The sequence below is a fragment of the Anopheles gambiae genome, chromosome 2 (genome assembly GCF_943734735.2).
Source record: "Anopheles gambiae chromosome 2, idAnoGambNW_F1_1, whole genome shotgun sequence".
Lineage (NCBI taxonomy): Eukaryota > Metazoa > Arthropoda > Insecta > Diptera > Culicidae > Anopheles > Anopheles gambiae.
Window position 1 is genome coordinate 108600208 of NC_064601.1, and position 20809 is coordinate 108621016.

General features: G+C 42.9%; 2 protein-coding genes across 9 annotated transcripts in view; both read left to right on the forward strand.

Annotated features, from left to right (window-relative positions):
* LOC1270175 (uncharacterized) overlaps positions 1–11795 on the forward strand; it is a 51519-nt gene extending 39724 nt beyond the window's left edge. For all 7 annotated transcript variants that reach the window (XM_308851.5, XM_061642355.1, XM_061642354.1 and 4 more), the window contains exons 5-6: positions 698–846; positions 965–11795. In XM_308851.5, the coding sequence (XP_308851.4) occupies positions 698–846; positions 965–1575 (760 nt within the window). In that variant the 3' untranslated portion in view covers positions 1576–11795. The remainder of the gene's footprint in view (positions 1–697; positions 847–964) is intronic.
* Positions 11796–15989: 4194 nt separating this feature from the next.
* Positions 15990–18481, forward strand: LOC1270174 (beta-galactoside alpha-2,6-sialyltransferase 2). 2 transcript variants are annotated; one of them, XM_308850.5, is made up of 6 exons: positions 15990–16222; positions 16622–16714; positions 16786–17515; positions 17593–17765; positions 17836–17933; positions 18008–18481. In XM_308850.5, exons 2-6 carry the CDS (start codon positions 16666–16668, stop codon positions 18149–18151), a joined length of 1194 nt encoding a protein of 397 aa, XP_308850.5. In that variant the 5' UTR covers positions 15990–16222; positions 16622–16665; the 3' UTR covers positions 18152–18481. The 2 variants fall into 2 exon arrangements, with proteins under 2 accessions (XP_308850.5, XP_061504019.1); XM_061648035.1 differs by having other exon boundaries at positions 16625–16714.
* Positions 18482–20809: the final 2328 nt, after the last annotated feature.

A 20809-nucleotide genomic window follows, 5' to 3' on the forward strand; every position in this document is an offset into this window, starting at 1 on the left:
CTCACTGATTTATTAATGTTAGCATATTTTGACGATAATCGGCCATAACCTTAAGATGTTTACTGGGGCAGGATATGTTCACAGGATATTATACTAATTTATAATAGATTACATTTCTTTTTCAATTAAACTATTAAAAGTGCTTCTGAACTATGGTGAACTGATTGCCTTACGGTTCTCAAACCTTTGACGCTTGTTTCGGACTAAGATAAAAGAGTAGCCTCAAATGTGAGCTCCCTGGAATACTAGGCCCAATCAGCGATAAATGTTGTTCACACTAAAATCTTGCCGTGTTGCCTACTGTATTATGTGAGTGAATCGATCGTTATGAATCATTAACATTCGTCCTAAACTAAATAAACAGGTCATTTTAACTAATAAAAATAACTTTTATGTCTTTGGCTCAACAACCGTTGTCGGTCAAGGCCTGTCTGTATCATTTGTGGGCTTGGCTTTCAGTGACTTATTGATTTCTCCCCATAGCAGGATATTCAGTCCTACCGTATGGTGGTACGGTCCATTCGGGGCTTGAACCCATGACGGGCATGTGTTGTTAAGTCGTACGAGTTGACGACTGTACCACGAGACCGGCTAAAATAACAATCACATTGAAGTTAATGTTCGCTTCGTTTAATAAGTACACTGTTTGCAGTTTATCCAACATATTAAACCCTCTCCCCGTCAACATTCGTTTCAGTTCACGCCGAAAAACGCAACGAGTACGAATACGACCATGTCTAAACGTATGCCAAACCGTAGAGCAAAAGTGCCCGTATATGCTGCCGGGCGATCGGGCTCCAGCCTATCCGACGCAGTACGCCGGCGAACCGACGTTTCTTTGTCGAGGTAGGAATCGTTATTTGTCTTGCATACTTACATTATACACTTGAAAAGCTTAATTCTAAGCTGATTGATATACTTGGTTTTATTTCACTAACCTTTACTACCCCCTACTCGACTCCAGATCTTAACATCGAAGAAACGGGCGAACAACTGCGAAAGTCAAACAACGGCCCGACCGGTTGCTGCTACGACTACTGCGGCCTGAGCCCGATCGACGGCCTGTGCGCACGCTGTGATCCGCTGCATAACGAGACGCGCCACCCGGACAGTGCGGCGCTAGCGTTGAGCAGCGAACCACCGGCGATATCGGCCAGCTGCCCGAGCATCACCACCCCGACGAGCAGCTCCTCCCAGTCCGAGCAGTGCCGGTTGTCGCAGGGCGGCATCGCGTCCACCGCTACGACCAGCTCTCCCAGCACCACCATCACCGCCACCACTGCTGGCCGCGGCAGCAGCAGCAGCAGTACCACCGCCAGTACCACCGTCAGTAGCCGAAGAGTAGTAGCGGGAGACAGTACCACCACTACCACGGCGATGTCAATGCCGTCGGGCGTTTCGTCGCCCGTGCGGGCCGTTTCGTCTCTGCTGCGTGCGGTCTGCGCACTCGGCTCGGTCTACCGGACGCACACGAGCGGTGTGCAGTCGTGGATCGCGATGGTGGCCGTACTGACCGTCGGTACCGAACTGGTCGCCTGGACGAAGCAGCTGGTCCATCTGCTGGTGGTGTTATAGCTCGCGGTCCGAGGGCTCCGGCAGCTGAACCGGATCGCAACATTCTGCCCCCGGTTTGACCGGCTGCACCACCAGCAATGTACCACCATCAGCAACAAAGTACCCCGTCTCAGGACACTTCCGTTTGGGGGAACGACGAACCGACGAACCGTAACGCACGGGTAAGGTCAAATGTGTCAAGCAGTGTGTAAATCATACCGGAGGAGAATTGCAGTGCGCTACATCAACGTTAAGCGCATGACTGTAGCGTGTTGCAAAATGCGAGAAAAAAAACAGAAGAAAAAAACAAACAAACCAAACCGAAAATGAAAAACTACACCATAGCAAGTGTCACATTGAAAGAAGCAACACAAAAACAAAACAACAAACAAAACAAAGAAAAAAGAAAACCCCAAATAATAATAATAAATAATAATAATAATAACGATAATAGCTGCAAATTGAGAGTCCAATAGGGGTGCGAAATAGCGATCAGATTTTAGGAGCAAATCGAAGCACCGTATAGCGAAAGTGAAAAATGCGTTCGCCGAAACGAAACAAAATGACACACACTCAACAATAAGCTAAATAAGAAAAAAAACACAACCACAAAACACACATGTCACACAACACACTCAAACAAAAACTAGTGCAATAAACGAAAGAAAAACACCCAATCCAATTTGAAGAGAAAAGAAAAATTATCGAATATTGAAAGAGAAACATTGAGTAGTAAATGAAGAAAACAAACAAACAAACAACACTACAGAAAAGGAAAAACACAGAAAAATAAAGCAACAACCACCACATCGGAATGTGCAGTAGTACTCGATGGTAAGGATCCAGCGATGGATCGCGGGGAGAAATAATTACTCCACACGAAACCGATATTTGTAACAAAAAGCTTAACAAATAAGCAATTCACCAAGTTAAGAGAATAAAACCAGAACAGTGTAGCGTTTAACATGACTTTTGGAAAGTGGGGGTATTGAAGTGAAGAAGGGATACGTCTGCCAAACATCTATAGTACGAATAAGGCAACAAACAAAACTAACGAATAACGCAAAGGAAGCAAAAGGTAGCCAAAGCGTCCTCGAATGTCCCGAAACACACGTTTGCCGGCTGCCACGATTGGAGGAGCTTTTGTGGTGTGAAAGCACAAGGGGTAAGAAGTAACAGAAACATACGCGTATACAATAATGTTACAACGCTGAAAAGGAGGGGGGAAGTAAACAACAGTATAACAGTGGGTAGGGAGCAGAGTATAACAGAGGTGTTTGGGTGAAACATACCGTCAGCAGCGGAAAGCCATGAAGGTGTTACATCACAAATAACATTAACAACACTGATGGACAATTTAGGCGAAATATTAAATTTATCTTATTGCTAAGATTTAGAGAGCAGAGAACCAGAAAAATACAATGGTGGATATAAGAATGTTAAACCGGTTTAGGGCAAAGTAACACATGCATAATGAAATCCACAATTTATTGACCGAGGTACCGGGGCAAGCATGCAGCTAGTGAAAATTCGGGTTTGATTGAATGAGTGGTGAAGATACCACAAAATACCGCTCACATACACACTTCGTTGCACTAACACGTAAGCAATAAAACGTGTAAGTGTGTATGTGTGTGTGTTTATGAGTCTATGTATGTGTGTATTCACACTCGTATTCAATAACACACTAGCCCGTCGTGGTTTTGCAAACCTTCACTCGTTTTAAATGTACGGCAAACAAACCAAACATCAACAGCAAACAACCTAATAGTTGTCGGGCTAAGTAGTTGTAATTATCTCGGTAATCTCTCTAACGCAGGGCTAGCGTTACAGACATTAAAACAAACAAAAAATCACGAAACAGGCAAAGTATGTGCGTGTTTCTGATTTTTCGTTGTACAATTTGGCCAACCGCTGAACCGGAAAACGAGATTCGCCACCAGATGAAAGTAGGGGCATTAACATACCTTCGCGTAATGGATACATAGTAAGTTGTATAAAGAAAGGGTAGGACCGAGAGGAATTAATGTTGAACCGGTGATGGTACGCGCTGGAGGTGTGTTAGTTTTGTTCGTTGTGATGTGACAAGTTGTTGTTTTTTCGCGTGAATCGTTTTATGTTACGTTTGTGTTGGAGCTGAATTTCGTACATGCGGGTTCCACGTTTAGTGTGGGGTTATTGGGAGATAGGGGAAGCAAAAGTGAGTAAGGACACCATAGAGCCTGCGGAACCGGAAGGAAGGTGTTAGTAGTGTAACAGGAACATGGAAGTACAGAAAGAGAGAGAGAGATAGAGAGGAAAAATACACACAAAAGAAATACAATGCTATTACTACTAAGAGATGACTAATCCGCAGGAATATGAGATGTACACTAGTTTTTATTAATGAAAACAAAACAACCTTCCAACTAGCGCAATACCATGCAAGCGTGCTAGCGTATAGACACAGCAGAAGTAGAAGGAACAGCATAGGAAAACCGTTGCACCGATCACCGATTAACACATCGTATACACACACACACACACACACACACACACACACACACACACACACACTCACACACACAAGCTTACTTTCCGCTCATCTTCCAACGCTCTTTTACACGCTCACTGCAACCGAGAGAGACACTTACACACGTATATTCATGGGAAAGAAAAGTACTACACCAATACAATACAATATATAATCTCTTTAACCTCTAGTAGCAATGGAAACGTTTGGAAAAATGGTGTATACAATTCAGACCAGAAATTTTCAACGAATGTGAGGCAACATACATGATTTTCATACAACACCACGCAGAAAGATCAAAACTGAAGGAAGAAATAGATAAATGAAAAGAAAGTAAGAGATAAAGAGAGTAAATGATACAAGACATTAACACGAACCGCAAAACAAAAGATCAGTGACAAACTCAATAGTAAAACATACACACCAACCTTAGAACGAGACAAAGCAAACCAACCTGACAGAAATGTGACAGATAATACATCAAAGTTTTTGCGAAAGAGATTTACGTGGAACGCATTCCTTCAGCTGAAGCGCTGGTTAGCAGCTGTGGGAAAACAAACCGCTGTTTATTGAAGTGTGTGTGTGTGTGAGAGAGAGAGAGAGAGAGAGAGAGAGAGAGAGAGAGAGAGGACGAACGGAACGAAACAAAAAGAGAAAGAAAAATTAACAAAGAAAAACACTGCAAGCAAATTGCCAAAACCGTGCGAAGCGCGGTAACTCTTTATAGACATATTAAGTCACCACTATTATAATTAGTCCGTCAATTTTTACAACAATTGTTGTTAGATAATGTGTAATGGAGAGTGCGGAAGCTGTTTGCTGTATACCCACACGCTGAAGGATGCGCTGCACACGTACTTTTTGGACAAACGAAACAACCGGGCAATGGAACTAAGAGCAAAGAAAGAGAAGAAGCAAATGGATGCGAAAGAGAAAGAGAGAAAGAGAGCGGATGGCTCAAGACAGCAGCAAACCTGCACATTTGACCACATAACAGTGAAATAAAGTATCTAAAAGCAATTGAACGACAGCCATGTATAGCTACCATGCTCATCCATCACCTCGGAATAGTACTACACACTTGTAGTACATCTGGCCTTTCCCGGATTTCCACTTCTCAGCTTTTGGTGCTTTGGTGGCATTTGCAAAACACTAGGTTGTTTCGCAGTTTTTGCAATCTAGTTGAAGAGCATATGAAGATGTTTGTCTCTGTCTCGCTTTTACTCTCTCTTTCACTTTCTCTCTACATTTATTTCCTTCTCATTCTCACACTCTTTTTCTACCGTTTCTTAATCCAATTGCTCTCTGACTCGTTCTTTCTCTTTTATATGTCCTTCCACTTAGCTTCTCTTTTTCACTCTCTAACTCTCTCGCTCTCTCTCTCTCTCTATGACACTCTATCTTTCTCTTTATGTCTCTTTCGTAACTACCACAATCTACTCTGTCGACTACACCGAAACACTCCATCAGAATCCAAATTGTTTTAGCAAAACGAAGCCAAGAACACATTTACATACAAACACAAAAACATTTAAAACACAAAACCAAAAATAAAACACAAACACACTGAGCGTAAAACATACCAAGTACACCGAAACGCATACAAACAAAATCTGTTAATGGTCGAAGAGACAGTTTTAGCGTTTATCTAACGGAAACAGCAAAGCAAACAAACCGAACAGTAGAGAAAACGAGAACACAAGGAAGAAAGAGAATGCAGGCTAACAGATTCTCAGACAAACAAAAATATAATCAATAGTTGGTAACATAAATGTGAGATGTAGCGATAAAAGTAAACCAACAAAACGTAACAGAAAAATAAAGCAACAAAAAAAAACGAGAGACAAACAAACGAACAAAACATCCCAGCGGCGAAGTTCAGGCGGAGAGTTTGAGGCAGTTGTTCCCCTCGACTCAGTGGTTGCTCGTGCGCGAGACTATTTGCTAGTTACTAGTTGTAAAGTTGTTTCCAGCATCCACTGAATTTGGATCAGAAAAGGGAAGGAGGGTGATATAAGGGGGGGGGGGGGGGGGGGTAGGTGAGGAGAGACTTAGTTGGAAGCGAATGAGCAGATATCACGAAACGGGGGGTGAAGGAAACCAACAAAACATAAAACTGACGAAAAACGTAACAAACGATTAACATGCCAGAAAACAATAAAAACTAAATGAATGAAACATTAAGGGAACCGAAGCTTTTGCGGTCGAATCGAAACCGGAAAGCGCGAACCAGCTTCCAAAACGCGCGCGCGCGCGCGTGTGTGTAAGTGTGTGTGCGTAAAGTCGCGTAGGAAGAAGTCACAGCGCGCGTTAGTAGGCAAAACAAAAGTGAATTAAACTACGAATTAATTACAAGCGTCTTCAGGAATGAATAAAAATCGTTGAATTTAAACCCAAAATGTCTGCACGCGGACGTGTTTGTGGTAGGGAGAGCGTGCAGAAAAATAGATGAAAATTAACAGAAAAAAAGAAGAAGAAAAGGGATAAGAAAACATAGAAACCACCAAAATTAAATTAAAGGTGTTAAACACAAAAAAAGAAATACAAACAAAAATACACATACACACACACACACACAAACGATAGTCCTTAACAAAGACACATTGTGAAAACAAACTAATTAATAATAATTGAACGAGGGAAGAGAAGTGTGGACAAAGCAAAGGCCACTAATGTTGACAATTCGCAGCCAATACATACACTCCGAGGAAGTCAGTAATGGGGTGTAGAAACAAAACAAAACAAAATTATTATTATAACGAAATAACGAAATGATCGGACACGCGGTGTCGATGGTAAGCGTTTTAGGTTAGCGTTTAGTAGCGTCATGTGTGCGCCAGGTTGAGTGGAGCGGAGAACCGAGACCTTAGCAGAAGTAATCCCACCCGAATCGTTAGTATGCACACCACCAACAAAAACAACCACACACCATCACAGTAATAGGTAACTCACACCGATCACTCACACACTCACATACACACACACACGATCAGTAGCATCAGGAGCGTGCCGTTTCGTTCCAAGTCGATAGAACGGACGGGTTTAGGTTTTAGCTTGTATCCTCAACAGGTGGATGGGGAAGATTTATGACATGTCCACAATTGATATTATACTTTCCACCGTCTCTAGTTCACATCGAGAGAGAGAGAGAGAGAGAAAGAAAGAAAGAGAGAGAGAGAGAGAGAGAGAGAGAGAATAAGAGAGCAGAATAAATGACATTAGGTTTGGCAAACGCTCCTTCCGATTCGATCACCCTCTTTCCCGCCGCTTCGTTAAGGCGCAAGTTCTTTGGTACTTTGTTGTAGACTGCCTAGTGTGGTATAGCGGGGTTGGAATCGGAACGCGATGCTAGAGAGAATAAAAAACCAGTATTAATAAAAGGGACTGCCCGGTCGCGTACGATTTTCATCCCAGCCCCATACCAGGTGTAACTCGAACTCGAACTCGATGTCCCCGCCATGAGTGGGTTAGGCTTGCGATGGAAGAAATTTAACAAAACAAACAAACAAACAAAACCACTAGTGTGTACAGATTTAAAATTTGAGCACGGCCACGGTGAAAGTAAGGATTGTATGGAAACCGCTACCGAACGGAAGACACGGGTTGGACGACAAGCGGGAAGCTGCAAATGGGACGGTAAAACAGAATACTAACAACAACAAAAGCGCAAACCTAGAACCTACTCACACTCACGAAACAGATACACACACACACACACACACTAACACCTTAACAATGTAAGAAAACAAAACTGGATGAAATCTGCCACAAAGAAGAAGGCGAGAGAAATGTTTGTACAGTAGATGATGTAGAAATTGTTTCCTCAAATGTATAACCACAACCACAACTGGAATACCAACCAATGCTCTGTTAATGATAAATAAATTCGAACAAACCAACAGAAAACAGACACTCCCGTCTGGGGTCCGTCTCCATATTGTTACCACCCTGTTCTACCGCCCTGTTCCACACACACACACACACCATTGTGTGTTGCGTGAAGGAACCGAAGGACGTTTTTTGTGGAACGAGGGTGAGCGAGAAACATAACTGTGGCAGAACACCATTTACTAACTCTAAACCACAAATTCCAATCATTTTCGGGTTGAAATTATGAGGTTTGGACTTTATTGGTCTAGTTTTTGTTTGTTACTCTCCGCAATTTTTTTTTATTATATTAAACTGTTAAAAAACACTTTGATTGTTTTATCTTCTCGTTCCTCGTTTTTGTCTCCCAATTTGCTTGCGATCGATGCTAAAAGCTTGTATAAAGAAGGCTCGTACTATGCTTATATGCTTATCTGCTTGCAAACGAATTGAGACGTGCTTCACCATTACACCGCTTCTTCGTTGGGTCTCTTCTAGTAAACCGTCTCGGAAATCTTTACTAAGCAAAAACACACACGCGCACATACACACTGTCAGTGCAATTTGGTGCACGTTTTACACTCTCTTTAAAGGAATAAAAACACACACACACACACACGCACACACTACAACAAAAAGCTAAAAAATAAACAAAACAACAGGTAACGAAACATCAAATAGTGTAATAGCAAGCGATACCGAAATACACCGAAATAGGCGGAGTGGTGTGTTGGATCTTATCTAGATAATAACAAAACTAGCCGAACGCGAAGTGCCGTATCGAACCGAAAGCATCTAGCGTCTGTTTTTTTTTTTTTGTTTTCTTTTTGTGAATGGAGGGCCAGATAGTAAGGAAACAAACAAATTCAATGGACACAACGTAGGTAACAACGGTTGAGCATAGGAAGATTGCTGCTAGAGTGTATGTGTGTGTGTGTGCGTGAGTGTGTATGTGTAGATAAACACACCGAGCAGACAAACCGTAACTCACACAATTGCAACAAAACAAAACAAAACAATACAGTTACTGGATGTTAATTGAAAGCGTAGGGAGGGGAGGGAAAACCAAAATCGAAAACGGGGTAAACGAACACGCGCGAAGCAAGTCACCAAGTTGTTAAGGAAAGTTATCTAATTCTACTGCAAAAACGAAAGAACAAACAAAACAAAAAACAGTCAAAAAACAAGTCAAAAGCATTGAGTAAATTATAAGGGAGGCATTAGAGAAGAAAAACGAATAAGAAAATTGAACAGTGCAGAGGTGACAAACAGTAAGCGTAAAGAAAAGGAAAACAACAAAACCATACTGTAAAAGCAAAAACCGTGTCGTTATTGCCGTGTACACTAGCGTCGGTGGCAGGGAGGGAAAGCGAAAGGTGGTAAGAAATACAAAAGCAAACATAAACAAAACAAAACAACAACAACAACAACAAAAAAGGTTAAACAAAACAGTTGTAGGTAATCAGACAGAATTATAGCGTGTAAGCAAACCAGAATAACGCAAAGAAAAAAAGGGGAGAGTAGTATTAAGCATTCGATTATGCCAAGAGGGTAGTAACCAAGGGGGAGGGAAAGATTAACACATTAAAGACATTTCCACTAGAGAACAAACAAACAAGCGAAACAACATACCCATACACTTGGCCGAACTCAGCGAAACCGAGTCTCGGTAGAGGAGGAAGCATTCAACTGAAGCAAACAAACCACTCACATAAACAGAAAAAGTGAAACAAAACAACTCCCCCCCCCCCCCCTCTCAGCCCAGAAAATACCAATCGTTAAATTAGTCAGTTGAGTTGTAAGTGTTAGCCGTGTGTGCGGAAAGCAACGAGAAGAACCTGGATCCGACGGAGAGGGTATCTCGTGGGACGATGATAGTGTGTTCACCAAGGGCGTTTGTTGTGTTGTGTGCATACATCCTGCCACCGAACTGGCTCGAACTGGCAACCAATGTAACGTGGAGCACAGGGGAGGATTTGTTGGAGGTACTTGTGTCACCACTTGTGTTTAGCTTTTCGGTACACGCGTGTAGGTCCAACCTGTGCTCCAGTAGTAGTAACTCATGTCCACCTCCCTCTCCACGAAAACCCGCCGATTGTGAATCGCACGAAGAAGATGATAATGATCACCACTATTTAGTGAACACTTGACCGCGAAAGTGCTTGAGAAGCCCTGACTGCTAGGGTTTCCTTTCTCGAGCAGTTGCGATTGTTGTTAGAAATATCAAGAAAAGAAAACAAAAAAAACATAACTCAACAGGAAGCGATAGGGGCACCACAACGATTCGTAACGATTCCTCTATGCACCAGATCCAGACATCTACATGCACGCAGACATGCACACAAAACCACTCTCATACACACACAAACGCATTAATACAAATGCATACGTTCGCACACGTACATTGCAAACATTGTTATACACCGGCTCAGGTGTACACGGGGGTAGATGCAGCACGATGCGTTGAGTGCACGCGCTGCAGAAGGAAACAACATCAAATGTTATGGCCTTACGAAGGCACGAGCAGCAGTAACAGAGCAGGTATGCGTACAGTTATGAACAGCAAGAGAACAAACGCTTGAACTTTTTCTGTTTTCAGACCAAAACTCTGTTCAATTCTGTCTTCCGAGAGCCTTTCCGCTGCTGCATCCTTTTCCAAGACTCACACACACACGCTGATGCACACAAACACAAACTCACGCTGTGCCGAATGGTGCAGTACTTGTTGTACTCATTTCGCCCCGCCCCAAAGAAGCATTGTTGATCTTTGTTGAGCTGACTAGTGAATAGGAAAGTTATATTACGTTTGTGTTCTGTGTGGCGAAAGTTTGGAAGAGTTTTATGTGCAACGATCAAAGGTTAGGGTAGAAAATCTATGACGATATTGGGACACAACCCTTTGCTATCCAGTTTGCCGCCAGTGGCAAAACGGACTTTGCCAAACCAAACAAAAGAAGAGGAAAGAAAAAAAAAACAGACAACAAAACACACAATCACATAGTTGAGATTTGAATATGAACACACCAAGCGTTTTGCAAGTATAGTCAAAGTTTCTGGTTGCAGAAAACAAATTCAACAACAGCTACAACAACAAAAGCATTTTAATTTAGTTACTACTCGTGTAACACAGATTGATCGTATGTATAAATTTTAGAAAGGAAAACAACCAGAAGCTAAGTTCTGTTCAACATGCTGTTCATAATTCCAACGCAACCGTTAATGAATGAGCATGATTATATAGCCAAAAAGAAGAAAAAAAAGGAAAGGCAGAAAGCCACGAATTAAGGGAATAATAAAAGTTAAAGAGTAAATATATACAGCCACACAGTCACACCAAAACATAAAACGAAACAAAAACGAAACAAAAAACAAGTCAGAAAAAATAGAAAAAAAAGATAACATTGAATCCAAAACAAACACACTCTTACACACAAACAATTGCCAACCCAAAAGTGGTGCGTTGAATGCAAGTAAAAACAGAGATGTAAGTGAGTTTAACCTAATGACTAACTACTTGGAAGAATGACAAATGGCAAACACAACAAACAAAACGTACACACAACACGCAACACCGTTCTCGAGCGCCAAAGTCGTCGAAGAAATCGAAGCGGAGAGAAGAAGGGAAAAATAAGATAAGAAGAGAGAGAGAGAGAAAAAAACAGATGAAAATACTTCAAACCGAACGGAATAGGTTAAACAAAAAACGGCAGCAGAGCAGCAGCAGCAGTGAAGGGGACAAACACGAAAGTATTAAAGTATTTTATTTCAATTTATGATTTCTAGCGAAAAACAAAAAAGGGACAAAAAACAAAACTAATAAAAAGAAAAAGAAAGGAATAAAGTATTAATATCCGAAAATGAACAGCGTTTGTTTGATTTCTTTTGCCTTCTGTTCGTTTTACAAAACAGTACACCGAAACCCACCTCCTAGAAAACCCCTGCCATGTTATATGTACCTGTTTGTGCAAGCTGTTTGTGAGAGCTCCTCTGTGCACTTATCTGTCTGCTATCTGTATGTGTGTGTGTATGTGTGAGTGCATTTCCATGTGTCTGTCTGTGCATGGAAATTGATGTCAAGAACTGTGTGCATCTCTTTCTTTGTTTCCTTCTTTGTTCTGGTGTTCTTTTCAACACTTCTGCTCTATCTACTATCTGTCTGTCTATGTTATATAATTATTGTACTCTTGTTCCTCTCTATATCTTCGCAACTGCTCTTGTACTTTGTCAAGTTTATGTGTGTTTCTTCCCCTATCTTAATATGGCGCGGCTCGCCAATTGGTTACTATTGTCTTACTCATCATCTACTTCTAGCACTTTTCTCTTCCTAAAAGCATTACTATACACTCTGTTCACCTTGTTCCAATGTGTCTTGTCTGCACACATACTCATATTTTCTTGCTGCTCTTCACTATCAGCTTCAACTTGTTAGACCACAATACATCACTATCAACACAAACCACACAAAATGTAATAAAGCCCAGATGGTAGGCAAGTGTAGCGTAATACTTAGGAATCTGTTAAGTAAAGGCACTGTAGATACATTACCAGACAGCAGAGGACGAGGATGCAAGCTAGCTGAAGCAATTGTTAGAGTTGAACAGTAAAACTGCCATTGATTTGTTTACAAACCTATCGTAGACAGTCTGCAGTAGTGTTGGAACAATAATCACAAAAACAAAACAAGTTTAAAACTGGAAACAAGTTAAGAAACATACCCATATTGAAAAAATTGTCCACAACAAAAAGAACAGAAGCAGCTGGACTGCCTTCTGTCTAATTCAATGCAAGGTAGCTAACAGAACAGACGCATTAAATAGATCTAATTTTAAAATGAAAATGTATGACGTTTTTTCATGCTCCTTCCTTTCGAGTTATCGCAACACCCGGTTTGCTGTTGATGCGTGCAACATGTGCAACGTTTAAGCGAGCACAAAACGCGTTAAATATTACTTCTTCCAGCTAGAAGTTGAAACTGTATGCAGATTCAAAATGCAAACACTCATCTATCAACCGTTTACTCCAAAATCGAACGCTAGAACGTATCCGACCGTTGGTTAATACTTCACTCTATTCAACCATTGTTCATTGGTAATGCCGTGACTTGTCCAGCTCCACAAAACGACACACCTGCTCGCCAAAAAAGAGAAGAAAAAAAAACAACCTTAACCCAGTGAATAGATAACAGAAGTAAAACTTAAAAGAAGCAAACCAGCACAAACACGTTGAAAACGAGTAACAAAGTAAAACACAGCAAACAAAAGAACTATATTAGGCCTTAAAATGCAATACATAATATTTTAAAAGTAGTTGTGATAAAAAAAAGTGAAGCCAAAACAGAGAAATAAATCCAATGTTTAAAGCAGGCAAATGGTGAAACACAGATAAGCCGGCGAGAGTAAGCTGAAACGGAATGAATGATTAACAATTACGTAGAATAATAACAAACTATTATCTATGCAAAACAAAGCCAGAACTGGCTGTCCGTACATTTGCCATACCCGTCTCGAAACGGGCCGATTGATCGTACGCGCGAGTTGGCTCTCGCGCCGGCTTTGAAAACGATCGGTAAGCTGTTTGTTGTTTCGTGTTGATGGAAATGAATTCCGCCTATGGCTTCAACTATTGAATAGTCGTTAATGAAACAGTAAAACACTCAACCCTATTAGACCTACTTCTGGAGAGAGAGAGAGAGAGAGAGAGAGAGAGAGAGAGAGAGCGAGAGAAAGAAAGAAAGCAAATACGAAAAATGAAATGCGTGTCATGGGCCATAAGGCATCAAGTGCACCCAATAACAGCACGAAACGAAGCACAAGGTGTTGGCGCAACAAAAAAAAAGTAAAATAAACGCTGATCCCTCGTTGAAGATATATATGAATTATAACACTAGCAAGTAGTATGGTATGTTGAATTGTATTTAATAGTTAACATGGATAGTTGCCTATAGTGAGATTGGAAAACGAGAGACAAGTAAGGAAACCACAACAACAACAAACAAACAAACAAACAAAAACAAAACAGCCAACATGGAGAGGATGATGTTTATTAGCATACGTAAAAGGAAAGAGAAAGAGAGAGAGAGAAAAAGAGAGAGGAGAAACCTCTACCATTGTTTGCTTTTTTGGTAACCGTCATTTGTTATCCGTTGCGAACAGAGGATCTAAGCAGAGGAAGAAAAAAAAACCAACCGTGTTTTTTCTTTTAAATGTTAGTGTGTATGTTATAGGAAAATGTCCCTTTTTGTCAGCGTGCCCGCGTGCGGGCGCGCGTGTGTGTGTGTGTGTGGCGGGCCGGGTCGGGTTGGGCATGCCAAGAGAACTAGTAATAATGTTAGCGTGTACCTAGCTCACAGCACAGCCCACACTAGTGCTACTGTGCTGTCGTGGATTATCGCGGGATGGGAAGGCACTAAATAACTAAAGTAATAAACAATAAAGACTCTAAAAATTAACATCTCTCATGGTGATGGTGTGTGTGTGTGTGTGTGTGTGTGTGTGTGTGTGTATGCGTGTGTGAGTGTGTGTGTGTATATGTTAATGATTTTGGGTAACGATTGCTGGATGGAAACGTTTGCAGGATACGGGTCACCGCCATTGTCCCTGCACTGCCCGGGTGTTAGGCTATGCGAGGGCAAAGAGATACAAACACATCACACTACACTATAATCCGTCACATCTTTGTAGTTCACTGAGAGAATGATACCCACTCCACATCCGTGGAGGAAACAATTGTTAAGAGTGTCAAATTGTTGCTGGAACGTTACAAGCTTTTAGGTAATTTTGCTAGAACCAGTTGCATGTGTGGAGCGGGATGACTGGCAAGCTAAACAACCTACTCTTCACACGGTAACACACATTTTCTCAGCTACATACACACCGACACGATACGTGCACCGCACTTTCCATACGTAATTTACTAGCAAACAATAAAACACCGCTATCGTACCACTAGCTCTTATACGACATTACCATGTAACGGAAAATGAAGTTGTCCCCACGAAAACACACACACACACACAGAAACAAAAACACTATGCCCTCTATCCTTCTTTACGGCACCGAACCGGCCAAATCAAATGCAGCGTGCACCATAACTCCCCATCCTCCCACCAGCATAGGCAGGATAGCATTAAATATAACAAAACAAAAACATAGATACAAGAAACGGTGTAAACTTGGCCCACACGAACAACGGTACTCAAACAGAGAGCCCAACACAATGCCGGTACAGCCACACAAAAACAGCCAACAACGGAGACCATAGCGAGCAGCCACGCCACTGGGCGGGCCTGGGGGGTACTTGTACAATTGTGACATAGTAAATCGTAACGAGTAGGTATAATCTAATTCACGATCTCTGTACGAAGAACAGCTAACTAGAATTTGATGAATTCACTATGTAGAAAGTCGTAGAATAAAGATACTATATGAATTACAAACATGAGAATAAATCACGATTCGAGTTCGCTTTTCATTTTTCTTGTTTTGGGGCGCGGAAAGAAAATTGCCCTTGACTGGAAGTAAGTATATTTTAGAAATATTTAGATTGTTCTATTGCAGGTTTGATATGATACGGGAAGAATGGAAGTATTTGAGGTACGATGAGCCATCAACAAAATGTGGTTTGGCTGTTTGAATTATGCTTTTGCACGAAACATCCATTGGAGATTGGTTCCATCTCAATGCTAAATAACTAGATATGCTCATAATATGCTCATTTCTCCCGTTTCTATACATACTTTTATTACACACACATAAAACATCCTCTTCATAACAAGGGCTTCATTATAACGACCAGTTTTGTGGCAAATCTTTAACCAAAATCCAATCCCGGCATTTGATGGTTCATTAAATAGACGTTAAAGTTTGCTTTCCACATGAAACCACCTTGCACCCAGATAGCACCTAGCACCCAGAGCAAGCAAAACCGAGGTGAGGTAGGTAGCAAGCTGTTGCTCTTGAAATTTGTGCCGAAAACACACGTTCTCCTTCTCCAGAAGAGACGAATGCGGCGCCTGCGTACTTCGGTATGCCATATAGGGCGTACTTGTGTTCGATTTTACGAACGATAGTTCATTTTGCCCCGGTCTGTCGGTAGAGACCAGACATCGTTTAACGCTGGTACCATCGTACCATTGCTACACTTGTTGATAGTGAGTTTTAACTACCGTGATTAGTTTGTGCCCGGTTCGATAAGATGTGCGATGTTAAACTGTGATGTTAAATCATTCTTCTGGGAAATAATGGTGAACAAACGTGAAAAAGCTTCAACACTGCCTCCATAAAGCATGCGGTAGGAATGAATGTCGAATGAAGATTGGTGGTGTGAAAAATGAAGTAGAAAGGATTTGTTTATCGAAGAATTGTTTTTCTTTGAATGCACAATGTTCTATGTACGATTCGCTGTTCCCATAGAAACGGCTACAAACTAAAGTTAGCTAGACGCAGACTATCATTCGAAACATGCATACGAAAATACCGACCGTGTAGTGCTGATTGCATACATTTAGGAGGTTTTCCTAACACCGACTAATACGTTCGGGGTTTTTGTTTCAAAATTGTCATGACGAAAGAGTGAGAAATTAATCTGTTGTAATTTTACTTTTCAACCATGGCAAGACTCAAAAATCTTATATCCTACAAAAATGATGCAAAATACCATTAATCACAACATTTTTCGATTTTATTTCAGTAGTCATTTATAAAACATAACAAATCAAAATAAGCAAAGGAAACATGAGAGTTTTAATCGAGCTATTTGTAATTGCAATCCTCTCATTCACCGGTAAGTAAATATGGCATCATTTTTACACCAATGTGTGTGTGTTTAATACTGTTTTCAACACCCTTTTCCAGTGGTACAGGCACGCGAAAGGCGTAGCGTGTTCTACGTCAAGCACAACTCGACCGAGAAGAGCCAAAAGTCGGTTTCATCGAGCGACGAGAAACCAACCCTCTGGCTGAAGGACCACGATGCACCTCGGATACGACCGCACTTCAGCCTAACCAAAACGTCCAACTTTTTGTTCGACCTCAATCGGTACCGGTGCAGCGAACCGGTCACCCCGGACTGCATCAATCGGACGGTGCTGTTTCGGGCCAAAATCATTGGAGAGCTGCGCAAGCGTCTGAAGGAACCGTTCACCGACGGCGATCACTATCAGGTTCGGTACGGCCCGCCACTTGAACCGGTCGCTAGTCCCGTGTGCCGAATGATGCGGGCCAATGTGCGCGTACTGTCCTGGAAGGAGCCGCCCTTTACGTGGAACGAGATCGGTAGCTATCTGCCAACGAGCCCACTGTTCGGTGACGTTACCAATGGGAGCTGTGTCATCGTTGCCAGCGCCGGTTCGTTGAAGCGATCGCAGCTTGGCTCGTTCATCGACGAGCACGACATCGTGATGCGGTTCAATCACGCACCTACGGAGGGGTACGAGGCGGACGTTGGTTCGAAGACTACCATCCGTGTGGTGAACTCCCAGGTCGTAACCAAACCCGAGTATCAACTGCTGACAACGCCACTGTTCCGGAATGTCACGATCGCTGCCTGGGACCCGGGCAAGTTCGATCAAACGCTGGCGGAATGGTATGGAATGGATACCGATGGAAGGTACTGCTTTGGGAGTTCAGTAAGATTATAGAACCATTTTGGTGTGTCATTAGGTTAGCAACTCCAGACTTCAATTTGTTCGATAACTTCAAAAAGTTCCGGAGCAGCCATCCACAGTCGAATTTTCACATCATCGACCCGCGCAGCATCTGGAGGGCTTGGACTGCACTGCAGGATCTGACGGATGTGCCAATTCGAAAGAACCCTCCAACGTCTGGCTTTATCGGTAAGCTGGTGGACGTTAAACTAGAAGCTCTTGGTCTTGGAGTAATAATGTATGATCGTTAAACTTCCAGGGCTGGGTCTTCTTTTGCCTGTCTGCCGCTACATAGACGTGGTGGAATACATACCAAGCACTCGCATGAACGGGCTGTGTCATTACTATGACGACGAGGTAAGCACCTTCCTCGGTTAGGTTCTCCTCCGTCCCACTCAGTCGCTCTCACTCATCAATCTTCCATTCCTCAGCTAAACCTCGGCTGTACGTTCGGTGCGTGGCATCCACTAGCTGCGGAGAAGCTGCTCGTCTTCCGAATGAACTCCGCCGACGACTACAGCGTCTTCCAGCAGGGCACCGTCCGCATCCGTACCGATCAGCTCGAACGGTGCTAGTTGCGAGGGCGACGACTTCCGGCACCTGTCCGACGGCCGATCGCCGATGAATAAGGAGCAATGGAATCTCTTCAATCAACCCTCCCTAACATCGAAGCAAAATGTCGTCGCTGGCGCGAAACAATTAACAACGGCACGAATTAATTAAGCAATTCAAATCGACAGCTGAGGTCAGGACGGCGCGTGCCTGCGTCTGCAGCCAACGCGCCCGCAAACACACACAGCGGCATTAGACATTCCATCCAGAGCGGATCCATCGGTAAAGGATTTGTGTGTATCAAGATTAGAAATAAAGAAGCCAGTGAGGAGAGGGTAGAGAGAAAAAAACAATACATGCGCTTCTAACTCAACGAGTCGGCACTTCTTCCTCCGACTCAGCCGGTATGTGAGCTCGGAACGGGGGACATGAGTGCATATCGAATTCGCTGACATTTACACCCGCCGCTGTGTGGCAGTCGTGGAACGAGAGCAGCAATTAAATGACCACTGGCACGCTGGAGGAATTTTGCACCTTTACACCTTTAAAAAGGGCGTTGATGTGCTTAGAGCCCGACTTCCCGGCTGGTGTGAAACCTTGCAGTTATTTATCGCATGCTTCGCGTTCCGTACGGCTCTTCATGGTGCAACGACTTACATGAACTTATCTGCACCCAGTACGACCCCGGGGAAAAGCTGCAGCCATCTCACGGAACGCTCTATGTCCCTCTAAGGGTGAAGATTTATAACGCGTCCATTATGTTTTCACCTCAATTTTAAGTACCGGAAGCCACTGCCGAACATCGGTCTGCAGGCCCATGCCAACCGCGAAGCTGCAGTAAATCGGACTTTTATTGCTTGATCCGATCGCAAGCACATGCTGCACATACGCAGCCACTGGCCGAAACGTGTGAAGCCGCTCAATGCGCAGACGGACAGACACCGAAAGAGATGCACCCGCGCGTCTTTTACGACCTGAACTTGGCAAGTTTTACGAGTACTTTGTCTAGGTCGAGAGTGTCACCGTACCGCGGGCGATGCCGGTTGATGCTAATTAGCTGCGAAGGGGTATGTTACAGCAATTGCGCAGAGTTTTGTGTTTCGTGCGTTTTGCTTTTGGTTCGAATCAGATAATTACATCCCTCCAAAGCATGGACCAAAGAGCACGTTGCGTTCAATTTTGAATGTGCTCTGGATAGTAATGTAATCCCAAGGTTTTGGTCACTCTGAAGATTGAGGACAGTTCCCACGGGGAATAACCAGAACAGTGGTTTCATTGCTATGTTTTGGTGTAGCGTTAAACGATTACTAAACTCAAGTGTTTGCAAATCTGTTCAAGTAAATTAGCATTTTGGAGAAAATTGGTCCTCTCGATTCGATCAAGACAATCAAATTATTACTCACAATTTCTCTTGAAGATACCTTCAAGACTCCTAGCCCATCATGACTAATCTCGTTGAAGTGCAAACATTTTCCTTCCCATCGGTAAACCCCCGAAGAATACTTTTCGGCATATTCCTACAAACTCCCAAAAAGGGGAAACCGATCACACTGCCGATTCGGCTTCTTTCCTTTTAATTAAGCTACGAGACACGAATTTCAATGCATTAGGTTACGAATTTCGATAATCCGATAATGAATCATTGGTTCGTCGGCAGCGCTAGTTACTTCTTCCGTCACGTACTTCAGATCGTGAGCAAAGGTTCAATGCTTGCGGAACAATTCTAAGGATGCAGCACTCCATCATGCCAGAAGTAAACGTTCCCTCACAATGCAAGGACACACTACTGTGTGTTAAACGGCGGTCCCATAACTTAAAGAAAACCCGTCGATCGTTCACCGTTACCGAGCAGACCGTTGTTCTTAAGGTGGTCGGGAAGAAAGCAAAGCTTTTGCAAAGCGGAACAATCAGTCCTTCAGTGCATAGTGATTTACGGGAAAAGAATGCAGCCTCGCATCCGGTGCATCTCGCTCTCGTGCGGAAAACAAAAAGATGCACCACATTGGCTGCGTTGGCAACCGAGATCACCTGTGCGATCGCAAATGGATGATTTATGAGTCTTTGTTTGTTTGTCGATCTTCACTTTCTAGCCGTTTGGCTTCATCGCACAATAGAGCCGCTGTAGCTTAGAGACAAGGGCTCATTCGTTGCATGGACCGCGGTATCAATTTTATGACTACATTTTAACAACAAACAAACACTAGAAACGGGAGCTGCTTTAAAGGGCATTGCTCCGTCTTGTCTTTATTGATTTGCATACCGAATAGCTCACGCGATCGCAAGCAACTATTGTCACACGCTGCCTTATCACCTGTCACCTATGCATCACTCTGGTTCGGGTTATTCCCTGCACTTGAATTTTCGCCATTTCTCAATTCTTGCCCCCGGCTGCCGGTATAAACCATCCGTTCGGTAGTTTGGGCTGGAGTTTATGACGTCACCGATGTGTCAACTCCAAGATCATGATCACGAAATGTGCAACCCACCCCGCCAGATCGGCACTGAGTGAGATGAGAAATCTCACCAACTATGGGAGCTCACCCATCAGACTCTCATTGTGGTTGGGAGCTGTGGCTTTGCATCGCAACGGGGGGTTTTTTTTTGAAGGGGTTGTACATTGGAGCAACGTTGTATGTTGTGTGCGGTTAGGCGAGATAAACAAAGGCACGGGAAGACTCTCC